Raw genomic sequence first — 14,133 nt, 5'->3', positions numbered from 1 at the left:
GTTGAATAGGAAGAGAGTCGTGGGGAGCAATACAGAAGTCTTGGCATTTAAAGCTTTTAGAATTAAGAGTTAACTTCTTTGGTAAAGGTTTCCATACACATAAATAACGTTTTAGGTACCTTTTCAAATTTAATTGGGAAAAACAGTTGTAATTCTGTTGCTATCCTGTCTGCCATTTGCTTATTACTGTTAATAATGCTTAGACATTTATGTGAAACACAGAAATATCCAGGTTGATAATAGCTGATACCAAAAATAAGCAAGACTCTTGGAAGGAACATAGTCTCTATTTCAGAGTACAAACCCAGGTACCTCAGTAGCCAGGGCAAAGTCACCCTAGAATTGCCTCTTTCAAGGTATCTCACACCTTCTCTTGTGGTGCAAAAAGGATGTAATAGGGCAATAAACCAGACAAACCAGTATTCAGATCTGATACTGCTATGTTCTATGCTGTTTCTCAGTCCTTGGTCTGGCAGGAAAAAAGGTCTTTATTTAGTAACTCAGCTGCTGTTTTGTTTCTAGATGATGATTTTAATCCACCTTTGCAGTTGAGATATATCGTCCGTGTCTGTTCTGCAGCCACATATAAGTGTGTGTAGCAATGCAAACACGAGGAGATGGTGTCCTGATTGCCTGGCCAGAAGAAGGTAGGGCAACTCTCAGAGGGACTGAGAGTGCTTAGACTCTTTAAATGCTGTTCTTGATGAGCAGGAGTGAGACCAAAAGGTTATAAGTAAATCATACGTGTAGTTTTGGCCTTTGTCTTTATTTATTTATTCCTCAGGAGGGCATGCATAAGTGATCAGAGGTCCAGTCCCTATTCTTCAGTTCCTGTGGATAAAGGACTATGAGTTTGGCACCTTTTCGTGGTTCTAGCTAAGCGGCAGTACCCCAGCTTTGTCCCTCTGCTCTCAGCCCCTCTAAGCCAATTCCCTCAAGCATGGAAAAAGGATCTGCCTCTTCAGCTCAGCTGGAGTTAATTTTACTGCCCGCTGTTGTCTGTGTTAGACTGACCTATAGTAGCATGCCACAGACTGTAGTGCTTTTTCACATATGTTTGCTCAGCTAGAAAATCTACCCGGGAGTTTCCTGAGTGCCTGCTGCAATATAACCTGGTATTCTGGAGTCTAGAAATGCCTGTGAACTCCTCAGATCGCTTCTTCCCACTGACAAAGTATTGTTTTGAGATCCATCTGGTGTCAAGTGTAGGCATATGGCACCAGTATGGCAGCGCTGCCTACGGGGGTGGTTTCCTGCAGAAGGGGTCTCGCTGAATGCAGTAGTCATTGCCTATTGAAAGTCATTATTGTTTAGCACCCAGGTCTTTGTGAACTTGTTCAACTGGTGGCTGGGCAGAGTGCCATCCAAATCTACGGACATGAGCACAGACAGCTGAGTCTCTGGGGCCTTACACACATCAGATGTGGGTACTGAGGTCAGGCTTCTCAGTAAGGAGAATCTAAATGACTGTCTGTCCCGAGCATGTGTATCTGTGGTTGAAGGGATATGCCATCATTAATCCAAATCTGGGCCGGATTAAGCTTCTAAAATAAAAAACAGGTCTGCCAGCCACTTGAAGAGGGCTCGGGGCCCGCTTGAGTCGAGTGCATCAGCGGGGAGGGAAGGAGGAGGCCGAGGTGGCAGAGCAAAGTCACCACCCTCTCGCCCCGTAGCACTTCTCTCCATACGGGCTGAGGCGACCCGACAGCTGCCAAAACAGGGGCCGGGGTGTCCCGCCTTCGTCCCTTCGACTGCAGGCCTCTCCAAGGGCTGGGCAACACTTATGTTTCTGAGGCCAGCCCTCTCTTTGCTGTGAGAGCACAGACATTTCATGCTTTGTTTCTTAATTAGGTTTTCAGCACGGTTCTTGTAACAGCCGGGAGCAGAAGCTTTAGCATTCAGGGAGCGGGATTGCCCATTTGCCAGACAAAAATCTCAGGTTTACCAGCCTGGGCCTGGCTCTCCCTTTTGCCTGGGCAGTGCTCCCAGATGGAGCTAATTCAGGCTCGCTCATCTGGCCCTTTGAGAGCTGCTCACCTCCACGGACAGGCAGAGCATACACAGGGGATGAGGCGGCCGCACCAGTGAGGTGGTGCCCACCAGAAAGCCATCATCAAGAGACAGGAGTTGAAAATCTGGGTGGGAGATCACAAAGCCAGAAGTACCAGAAATACTTTAGTAGGGTTGCTGAGAAAGCTAAGCAGAGACAGAGAAAGCTAAATCCCGTAGACTGTATTTGCATAGAGGGAGAAAACACCAGAGCATTAAGCTAAAATGAATAATGAAATGATTCACTGCACAGAGCAATTCAGAGAAATGAAGGTGACCAGACACTGGGGTTTGCCTGTCTCTTGCAGGTCCCAACAACCTGCAGGCACAGATGCTCTGTGGCACCCATAAAAAGATAACGCTGGGAACCTCCTATTCTAAATGCCGCTTTTATACTGTGGACATTAAATTCCCCGTGGAGTTGCCTTCTGACATGATCCCTCTTACATTTCTTTGTGGACTGTTGCCATATACTATGAAACTAGCTGCTCCCATCCTCTGCAATGGGTAACTAAGCACCTACAGCATATAAAATATGCCTAACTGAAAAACTGGGAAGCTTTACTGTCGTTATTGGAAAGTGTCATGAGATTTCCCTAGAAAGGTGTGGTAGAAGTGCAAAGAGGGATATGCTGTTATTTTAAAACCTGACAATGCACTAGTTCCTCCCCCTTTGAAGTCAGTGGCGAAACTGTTTTAGAGGAGCAAGACTGCTTGAATCGGCAAACAAGAGGCAGCCTGGAGGCAGAAGAGGCTTACAGGGAATGGTTTCTGCTGCTCTCCTTGAGCACAGAGCTGTTCAGACAGACTGGAGACCTGTCTGCCACTCTCTCCCATTAAGGCTAAGAAATGAATGCTTTTAAAGTTGTTAAATGAATGGGCTGGATCTTACAGCCCTTACTCATCTGAGTACTGCCATTAACTTTAAGAAAATAATCACTTTATTAAGTGCTATGGAGTGGAGTCCTTAAATTGTTAAATTCTAATATTTGACAGAAGTTTTTCCTCGGTAGGAAAATAATATTGACATAATTAAAAGGATGTGAACATTTCATCAGCTGAAGAATGCAAGTTACTTTGGAGCGATACGTAAAACTAGAAGTAGCACAGAGGGCTTAAGTCCGAGTCATGTCTGTAGGTTATTTTTGAACTTTATGAAAAACACACTTTAGCAGTTTATATCCTGACCATTCAACTGTATTCTGGGATTCTGAATTCAAAAACATGCTAACCATGAAAACACAACATTTAAAAATACACTGTCCACTTGGCTTCTTCGCCCTGCTTCAGAGTCTCCCAAGTTTGTTTCGGACAAACTGAGAACTTTGTTGTGGAATGACTGTTTGAATTGGGGTTTCTTAAAATACATGTGGAGCCTTGTAGCTGCTGCGGGGTGTACACAGTGGTGGAGCTGTACTATTTTAAAATCATCTGGCTATTTCACTTCATGTAAGAATATCTGTCAGTTTAGTTATAAGGAATGAGAGGGGTTGATTAAAACAACTCATGAAGCCATTAAACAAAGAGATAAAATGTAGAACATGTGCTGTAGGGTCGTTTTAATTATAACGTATGGGGGATCTGTGGAAACCGGATGGCAGCTGTATTGTAGCTGAGTTTTAAGCCCCTCTTAGCAGTACCAAAGTCCTGTTACTCAGAGGTGGGTTTTCTTATCTGTAAAGCTAATAGGTCCTTTGGAAATGGTGTTTGGAAGCTACCTTTTGTTGCTACAACTGACCATAGTGTAATTACTATGCTCAAGCAGTTAGATAGATGTGGACTAAAATAGGCAATTATGTATACTAATCAGCTAGTCATTAGATACTAGACTATATAACATCAGAGAAATGTATGCAAAAGCTTTAGTCAAGAAGGGAAGGGGTCAGAGATGTCAAGTGAACAGCCATGAGAATCAAGAGAGAATGGAGAAGAAAAAAGGTAGTGGCAGATTATTTCATTGTCTTGGCAATCTTGTTAGGTCAAAAAAACAGTATTGAATATACTGCTGTATGCTGTAAGTAGAAACTAAGCTAATTTAGCATATAATCTGGCTTTAAACAATAGATATCAGGCAGCCACATGAATTCAGTAAAAACTATTCAAACTTCACATTTTGCTTTATTCTTATTAACCTAGTTATAGACATCAAGAGTTAGCATAATTAATTCTAGCCCTATCAGAAGAGGTTTTAAAACTCTGGTGTAAGAGTTCAAACAAGTCTCTAGTCACTAGAAATCAGGATAAGGAGCAGTAAGGAAAGAAAACTACACATCTGCCCACGTCAAAGTTTTTACAATTCCATCCACTCCTGCCAGAGACAGGGTCATCAGCTAGGTAGACATTGAGTCTAGTTCAGCTTGGCAGCTCCTACATTCCCAATTCAACAAAGTTTGCTTAAATGTCTGCAATGCTTTTTATGCAACTGAAATATGGCAATTTAGTTAACCCTTTATCATTGAGTAAAATGGGTTCACACACAGGAACATCACCACTTCAAAATATCCAGTCATTAAACTGTAACAAAGATTTGTTACCAAAACTCACTGGAAACAGCCAGAAAATGAACTTTTAAGAATGTGACCACTAACAGTGAATTTAACTTTCTGACTATAATGACTGCAACAGTTCAAGTCTTGCTCTGTTGCTTGTAAGCATCACTAAAACTGCCCATGAAAAAATGACATTTGCTTCTCTTTGCAAACTGTCTTTATTCGTATGTTCCTTTATCAGGAAATTATATGAATGCTGTAACTTTTGCTTTCCAATTTGCATAAAACAAAGACATAACATCCAGGATCAATTATATAAAAACGGGAAATAATCCCTTAGAAAGAGGATGGAGGACTTGAAGGAGTTACAGCTTGTTGCTCTTGGCTGTAGCTTGGCATGTGAAGGTTCTGGGGATTGTTCCCTTGAGGACTTCAGATGTTGTATGTTATTTTAAAGAGACTGGAAGGTGGTAGTTGGGATAGATACCCATCTCCATACTGGCTTGTGGGGCACTCTACCAGATAGCCAGGGTAACCATTACAACAGTCTGGCTCCTCAGCATCCCCAGGTAAAGAAAATGTACAAAGGCAACTCAGCTGTCATTAAAATGAGGAAAAACTAATTTCTGCTCAAACAGTGTAAGAGAAAGTGTGATTCCCTCTGCTATTAGAAGAGGACCTCTCTGTAGTAGAGAAATCGGTCATTGATCCAACGATGAGACACAGCTTGTCAGCTCATGCTCTCAAGGCAGTGCACCTTGAGGTGAACTTTGGAGGGTCTCTCACAAACTCACCTCAAATTGTCTGAGAGTTAAAAGCTAGAGGAGCAACAAGGGAAGAGCTCTCCCTGATGGGAAATCATGGGCCAGGATGCCAACCTCTGTTGGGTTGGCATCTGGTTACTTGAAGTTCTCACTTTTGGAAATGAAATTAAGCACTTTCCCATCACTGTCAGGGAGAGGTTATCTCAGGTTTTTAGCATCATGCGAAGACTTATCCTGTGGTGCATATTTTCCCTAGGACCAATGGAACCACACATTTTAGGGTCAAAATTAGCCCTTTGCATCTGTCCTATTGGCTTTAGCAGAATTGCTGCTGTGCAAGGAATATGAATTGAGCTCATACAGTGATTTCTAAAATACAAAATGCTAATGACAATATCCTTCCTTAAGGAGAGAATTGAAGATGACTGACCACGTTACCCCTCTCTTTTTCTCTACCTGTTTTACTCCAGTCCTCTGTGATGTCTGTCTGTTTTGCCCGCTTTCACCCAAACCTGGTTGTTGGTGGAACATACTCTGGCCAAATTGTCTTGTGGGATAATCGCAGTCACAGGCGCACTCCGGTTCAAAGAACTCCCTTATCTGCTGCTGCTCACACGGTAAGGATAAAAATAACCTCCTTTCCTTAGAGGAAAAGGTCAGCGGGGAAGTGGAGCTGTCTAATTGTGTCTACAATGCTGTTTGCCACACAGATGAAGACAGTGTGGCACTTGAAGGGAAAGAAATAGGTAAGAGAGATGTACAACCACCTCCTGTAAGTGCTTAACCATCACACTTTGTAGGTCGGGTCAGGAGATTATCCTCCTTTCCAAGGAAGAGGGCAGGATCAATTACAACACTTGAGTGAGGCATCTTTGTGGCAGCACAGTGGGACTGTCACTCTTGCTCTCCATTGCCTGTAAAGACAGCCAGGTCACTATAGGGACTGTGTGTCTGTCATACCAGCATGGCAGGCAATTTGAATCATTTACTGTTGTGTTGTACATGAATTTCTCTTTTGAACCAGATTAGGCACCTATGGTTGTCTCAGTGGAGTCCTGCAAGTAGAGACTGGTGCCCTTGAAGAGAGTGGGGCAGTTTGCTTCTGTTTTCCAATACAGCAATACATAAACGCCTGTCATGGTCTCCTACTCCAGACAGGGCCATGGGGCAGAGCTTGCACAGTGAGGGGGAGTTTGTTTCGATAAAATGATGTGGAAGAGCATTTTGCTGACACAACAGATACCTGCAGATATAGTGATGGTGGCACAGGGCTCTGGTGATGTCTGGGAGATATATAGGCAGAGCAGTAGCACAAAATGCCTGAGAAGGAAGAGAGTTTCTCTGTGATACAAAGATGATGTCTGTGCTAGAAGATTCTCTTACATTACAAAGTACTCATATTGTGCTGGAAGAGACAAGCCTGGATTGCCTGCTAAAGTGTCCTCACTCTGCTATGGTGCTGACCTCCAGTCCTGCATTCTTGATGTTGTGCATTCTTGAGTTCTCCTCTTCCAGAGTTTGGGCTCAGGCAGCCTGTTCATAAGAGCTGGAAGGTGTACTCTGTGGATGGTAAATATATCTCATCTTGGTAGTGGGCTTGGGACCATTCCTGAGTGGCAAGCAGAAAAGAAAATACAGGCTGTAAAGGAGGAGAAAAATGTAATAGTATGATACATTAATGCAGAAAAATGCAGATTTCCTGAAACATAAGAAACTGAACTACATAAAGCACTCTGAGAGATAAGATAATAATCTTGTTCTAGCAGAGGGGAGGATCAGACAAAGTGATAGGTCTTTTGCACCTCCAGCTTTTACAATTCTGTGATTCTTATCTTTGGAATTTGCAGATCAAGGTTCAGCTTTTAGTTGACTGTGACAACATAATCCCTGGAGTTAAAAGACAACTCTAGAAGCCATGCCAGGTGAATTAATGAAAAAGATTCAGCGTGGGGCCAGTATTATGATGGCAAGTCTCTTATATTAAAAAATGACAGGTGTGCACGGGCTCGCTTAGTGGGCCAGGCAGCACAAATATTGTTCCCTAAATTTCCACTATCATGAATGTTGATGTAATAATCTAATGATCTGTGCCATGGGTTGCAACTTCAACATTGCTTTTCATTTCCCTAATGTTTTTGCTCATTTTGTCGCCAGTAATGTTCAATCTGCATGAAAAGAAACACTCTCTCCTGGAAGTGCAATTTAGAGATGTAGCAGACCAGAAAACTAGTGGCAAGAAGCTGACTATCACTGAAAATTGAACAACTGGGACTCCAAATCTAGTGGAAAAGAAAAGATTAATGGGAAGTAATTTGTTTACACTCAAAAAACATTTAAGACAAAATTGTTCCTCCTGTAATTATATATTAAACTAGTTTTATTATTGCAATAGAACAATATGTGATGTTTTGCTTTTGACAAATATAAATAAATTACTTTCAGTTGTGGATGGGCACTTTATGTGCTGTCATAGATTGGTATAAATAAGCGTTTACACAGTCTAACATGAGGAAGCATGATGTTTTTAAGGAGTGATCAGATTTTACAATAAAAGAGTGCTTACTTTATGTTCATATATAGGAGTCACTTATATAAACTGTAAACGAAGTCTTGGTTGCAAAAGGCTGGCTTGAATCCTAGCTGCTAAGGAAAAAAAAAAAAGGATTAAATTTAGACAACTCTACTGTAGCAATGTTACTTTACGTACTGCTAGATACGTGAGTTGAATAGTCATCTTTTAATTTGAACTTATGCCATACGTGAAAAAGGGATTTTTCTCTTTTCTTTCTCCCACTTTGTTTATTTGAAACAGATAGAGTGTGTTGTTATCACTGACTTAAACCTTCCTGAAGTTTAGTATCGCTGATTGCTGCCTGGATTCACCAGGAAAGAGAGTTCTACCCACAGCTTACTCACTAATTTCCTTTCACACCCACCACACATCTGCACTTGGGACAACAGGAAATTTTAATTAAGACAAAACCTTTTTGCATGATGATTTCATTTCCAAAATAAATAAAAGCAAGCTGGCAGCGACCCTTTGAAAGGAAGGAGCCTGTTTAGACTTTCTGTTACGTACAGTTGGTTGTCTTTTTCATCCATTTTCCTTATGTCTTTTCATTTCTGCCGTGAGTTTTATTGTGCATGAAATTGATGACTGATAGCCCTGATTAAAGCCAGACCTGGCACACTGAGGTGCTGCTGAAAAGACATGGCTCGCTCTCTCCCCCCCACCTAAATATTCTAGATACTCCACAGCTTGCTTTAGCTTCCTCCCACCCACTCTGTCCCTGTCTGTTTGGACTACTGGAGATCAAACACCCATGAAAAAATAGGCCTATTCTTATTTCACACATCAGTATGTGCTAATCATGCATAGCACTGGGGTCATTAGCTCTCACTAAGCGGCAAGAAGGTCCATCCTATGAGGATAATAGCACGAGACACATGTGAGGGACAGATTGGGGTCCATTTGATGATCTAAGGGAAGCCAGGTGCCTAACAATCTTGAGAGAAAGAGAAGAATCAGCATCAGAATGGACCTTGCAAATTACTGGTGCGTACAGGTGGCCTCCAAGCACAAGGTACCATTTCAGCAGCAATTGCTGAGTCCATCTTCAGTGTGTGCACACACACACTGTGCATTCAGATGCTGCCCTTTTTGCACTTAGGGAGGGGGCATTTACTGGGCCCACTCAGGTATCGAACCTGAGAGCTACCCAGTGCTCTGAAGATTTCTGCCTTTCCCTACTGATGGGGTAGGTGACCTGCAGTTGGATCTTAAAGTAGTCTACAATAAGTGGTAGTTCTGGCATTCCTTTCAGCAGGAGCAAATGCTAGGTCTCTAACCCTACATGGAGTTGGCTTAGAAGCTCTACAGGGATCTCTTGTAAGTTGGTCCTAATTTTCATTAAATAAGGAAAGTTTTAGTGAAAAGTATTTTTTCTTCCTGGAGATGCAGGTCTTCTATTCATCAGCAAAAGAGGCAGAGAAATACAATTTTTCTTTGCTTGACTTGTGTGTATGTCTTACCCTTAATTCAGCAGATTCACTTGTACTGGTCAAAGGAAGTTAAATCTCATTGTTCAGTCTGACTGATTTTTCACTTTGGAGATTGCTGAACTTGAACCATGCCTCATATGTCACCATCAGATCTCAGATGACTCTTTAGGCTCAAAATGTTACCAGGTTCCTTGGAAAAGGAATAGGCCAAGTTTCATTATTATATATTAAGTGGAATTCAGCCTCCATGGAAAGACTATGCTATGGTGAACCAGGTGTAACACCCTAAATTTAGTCACTCTACATTTATAATGACAGATTTTGAAAGGTATATTGGCCAGTGCTGGAGAACACTGATGGACTTGTTCACGTTTTTCAACTGGAGTACATTTGCAAATATTTAGCATGCAAGCCAAATTCTGGAAAAGTTTGAGTTTTAGGCAGCTGTTTTCTTGAATAAAGTTTTCATTTTGATTCCATTTGGACAATTTACCTCTTTCTGCCAGTTATTTTCAGTGTCAAAAGTCATCAGTAGAATGATACATATCCCTGTGGGTGAAATCTCATCCACATAATTCAGTATTTTCACAGCATTACTCAGCTGTGTTGGTTTATTATGAAGAAAATGAAACTTTGAAAACATTTCCACCTCCATAACGTGGCTCTTAAAATTTAAATGTAAAAAAAAAAAAAAAATCCTATCTGGCAAAAGCTGAGACCTGTATTCTCCAGGTATTATGTGACTACTTAATTGTTCTTTAAAATAACATATGAGACATGAGAAATTTGTTTGTGAAGAAGTGAGAATGGCTCTCTGATTTCCAGTGTTAATGTGTTTTCAGCATCCTGTGTATTGTGTGAATGTAGTTGGAACACAGAATGCGCACAATCTCATCACCGTCTCTACGGATGGCAAAATGTGCTCCTGGAGCCTGGACATGCTCTCAACTCCACAGGTGGGTTTGTTTTCACCTATACAGGGAAAAAAAGCACCTTCAGTAGAGCAGGGTACCTGCTTAATGGAACATAGCTCCTAAAAGCCAAAACCTCACGTCCTATACAAACTAAAACCAATGGATGCACTTGAAAGAGTACAGCTTGCTTCCAGCAGTCTCTGCTAAGAGCCAAAACCCATTTCCTTTACCACAAATCATGTAATTATTGTAATACGTTAATACATAGGTCAGTTTCAAGTGAAAATGAAATAATCCATTTTAAAGCACGGTAATTACAGAAGTCGCCTGTGGTATAAATTGTACTTACTCTACAGCATTGTTTAACAAATATGGACTAGATTGCACTGCTGCTGAACACACCCTAGGCACTATGGGTTTCCAAGACACACAGTCAGAAAGCTTACTTTGCTGCCTGCCTTCAGCAGCCAAAGGAACAAACAATGCAAATCAAAAGTTTGAGAACTAATTTCCCCCCCTCTGGAATGTTTGCTACTATTGTCTTCCCCCGCCCACCCCCTTCTTTGTATCAGGAATGAAAGAAAACCCAGGAAAATTGTCCAAACCACTAGTGATTATAATAATGGAAACTAAACAAAGAATCTGATGCTGAAAAAGGTCTATGGAAAGCATCTTTTAAGTGTTATCTTCTGGAGTAGTACATTTTCTATTCCAATGCATCACTCGCTTTTTATACATAATTTCGTAGAAAAAAAAAATTTACTATCATTTTTGCTAAGCATCATGGGATCTGATCTTGTCTCAAAATGCTGCACAGAAACTCCTCTTAATGATTCAATTAACCATCCATTAATCATGCATTAATGTGCAATTACTATCGAATTATTTGCTTTTCAGTGTTGACACAAGAGGTGGGACTCCTCTATCCTAACCTTAGCCACCTAAAAGTTAGGTCTGTGTCAAGTCTAAGCTAGTAATTTGAGTTCCCTTTACAGTTTATGTAGAGAAAGACTGGGCACTTCTGGACTCCTGCTATCCCAGTGTGAAATATTATTTCAGATACCCACCATGGGGTACAGAACTGTCAAATCCTAGGATGGAAGGGGCTTCCGGAAGTCATCCCATCTACTCCCCTACTCAAAGTGAGGCCAACTTCAAAGTTAGACCATGTTGTTCACTCATCTAAGGCAACAGTATGGGTCTGATAGTTGTGTCCTGGGACTATAAGAAACCAATACTCTTCTGGAATAGAAGTGGAGGCATCTAAAATGGCCCAGATGTCTATGTTTAGGCACCTGAATCCCTTCCCCAGTTTCTCACTTAAACATCAAGAAGATAAATCCCACCCTTATGTATTCACTTACTGGAATACTAAATTTTGAAGCAGACATTTGTGAACATCTCATTTCCAGTACTTCATCACTCAGATGGAATTTCCCTGCTCCAAAACTGGCTTTCAACAAGGATAGGAACACACCCCACATTACGCTAAAGTTTGGCACATGGCTTTTGGTGATCTAGAAAAGAAAGGCACAGGACTTGACATCAAGCTACATGCCATAGCTTTAAATTGGGAGGAGTAGAGTGTTGCTGATGTGTGTCAGTCTGAAACTTTCTGAAGACACAGATCCAGAACACTCTTGTACAGCCACGGTGTAGGTGCTGGGAGGAGAGAGTCCACCGCAGTAGCTGGCTGCTTCTCCTCACAGACACTAAATGATGATCTCACCCCGGAAGATTTTCACAGAAATATATGGTCCACAGGTGCTCTGCCAATGCATTTTCCAGGTCTTGTTTTGCCTTTTTAATAGAATCAAATGTATTTCAAAGAAAAGTATAAACCAAGCAAAAGTATTTCTCTATGGATTTGCAGCCCTCTCCTCTCACAGGGATGCCCATTTTCTTTAGCTACGGCAAAAAGCCCTCCTGAGAAAAACGCTACAGGCTTTGGCCCTAGAAGAATAGCAGCTTAGACATTTTAAACACAGAAAACATACCCACTTAAATAGCTAAAAATGAAAATTGCTAAATCATTCAGCCCCTTTGTGGATTCTTGGGTTACACCATTTAGGCTGAACAACCAGAAAGTTTTGCAAAATCTGCTCAAAGTGTGCACATCTTGCAACAGCCAGAAACGGTTCATGCTGGTTGTACTTGCAATAGCAAAAGTGGGCATGCTGATTTACTTTGAAATATAGCTACCAAATGAAGAAAGAAATATGCTTGCTGGTTTGTAGCTTGATGGTGGAGTCTAGAGGAAGTGTTTATGGTTACCTCAGAAAATCCCTGAAAAGCAATGCTTAGAATGGTGGTAGTGACAGGACCCCAACTTTTAAATTTTGTTCTGCAAAGGGACAATTGGCACAGTCTGATAAATGCCTCAGGTGCACACAATATTACACGTTTCCTGACAAACAATTGATTTCAAAAATGTTTGTAAATAGAAGGGTATTGCATGTTTTATTAGAGCCTGGGGTTGGCAAGTGTAACCATTAAGGTATTACCTTTAGTTTCTGCACCATTAGGTTTTAAATTCTCACCTGTCATCTCTGCCTGATTTAAGATATTGTAGCAAAGACTAGTGCCTTCCAGCTGCTCTCAAACGTGTGACAGACAGTGGCGGGGATGGCAGGAGCAGTGCATCCTAGTTTGTGACATTGCATCTTCTCACAATGTCCTATGTAGAAACCGAAGTCCTGCAGCTGGGTCAAATGATTTCTTCTTCCCCTCCTGCTACCCTGTGTAAACTTTAGAAAATAATTAGAAAAAAACCCCCAACAGCCAAACAAAAGAATGATCGCAGAATAATAATGAAGACCTGTTTTGGTAGGAGAGCATGGAGCTGGTGTACAATAAGTCCAAACCAGTGGCGGTTACAGGAATGGCTTTCCCGACTGGAGATGTCAATAACTTTGTTGTTGGCAGTGAAGAGGGAACAGTCTACACAGCCTGTCGTCATGGAAGGTGATGTTCAGCATTTTGTACTTAAATAACATTGTGTACCTGCATTGGTGTGAGGTAGCCAAGTGTGTGGAGAGTGTTTCATGTTTTTTCTCTTGGATCAATGGTGTCTGTACTGTTCTTCGCTCGACTAGGACAAGAGTCACCTGACTTTGAGCATCTATGCTACAGCCTGTTATACTGGGGTAGTTGTCCCAGGATCCCTGCGTAGTTGGTGGGAAGCAACAACTGCTCTTAGGGTTTTATTTCCTTTACCTTTTTCAGACATCTGCCTGAAGAAGAGATGACTGGTACCTCAGAAATGCCTCTTTCTCACCCATGAGGTGAGACGGAGGTCTAGACAGCTAGCTGAGATGTAGGTATCTATGTCTGGGCAGGTTGATTCAGGCCCCAGGAGACAGTTTTGTTGCAGGGTAATCAGGCCTAAACCACTCATAAGAGATAGTAATCCACTTTATTTTTTACCATCCTCGGGTCCATCTTCAGTCTCCACAGGGATATATCAGAGAAAAGCCACCATGGGCACACATGCACGTGAGAAACAGAGCACGTATGTCCCAGTGCACAGCCATCCAGCGCTGGGTATTCCCGCACAGCACTGCAGGCTGTGTCTGTGCAGCCAGGCTAGAGACTGAGCCCTGCCGGCCCCTGCTCTCAGAGGGCAGTTTGGACATGCCCACCCTCTCCAGGAGGGCGAGAGGGTTTTGTTGTACAGCCAGGAGCCATGCCACACCGTTTGCCCCCAGGCTGCCACCTGGTTTATTTGCTAACACAGACGTAGCCGCAGTGTGCCACACGGGTACACAAGCTCTGGCTGACCCGCTCCCAGGACTGGTACTCTGTGCTCTCTCACACATGGTGGTCATATCCCTTCCTCGCATAACCCAGGCTGTAGTTTAATACTGCAAGTTCCTTATTTTGCACCCTGTAAATCTGCAGGATTCTAGCGTGCTC

At 42.1% G+C, this 14,133-nt stretch overlaps 1 protein-coding gene across 7 annotated transcripts in view; it reads left to right on the top strand.

Moving 5' to 3' along the window:
• The window catches only part of DYNC1I1 (dynein cytoplasmic 1 intermediate chain 1), a 200,565-nt gene that overhangs the window by 143,062 nt on the left and 43,370 nt on the right, over positions 1 to 14,133 (top strand). For all 7 annotated transcript variants that reach the window (XM_030009788.1, XM_030009794.1, XM_030009791.1 and 4 more), the window contains 3 exons: positions 5,773 to 5,919; positions 10,147 to 10,260; positions 13,049 to 13,182. In XM_030009788.1, the coding sequence (XP_029865648.1) occupies positions 5,773 to 5,919; positions 10,147 to 10,260; positions 13,049 to 13,182 (395 nt within the window). The remainder of the gene's footprint in view (positions 1 to 5,772; positions 5,920 to 10,146; positions 10,261 to 13,048; positions 13,183 to 14,133) is intronic.

The sequence above is a fragment of the Aquila chrysaetos genome, chromosome 3 (genome assembly GCF_900496995.4).
Source record: "Aquila chrysaetos chrysaetos chromosome 3, bAquChr1.4, whole genome shotgun sequence".
In the NCBI taxonomy this organism is placed as follows: domain Eukaryota; kingdom Metazoa; phylum Chordata; class Aves; order Accipitriformes; family Accipitridae; genus Aquila; species Aquila chrysaetos.
The sequence above is the reverse complement of the archived record's forward strand: the minus strand, read 5'-3'. Positions and strand labels throughout refer to the sequence as shown.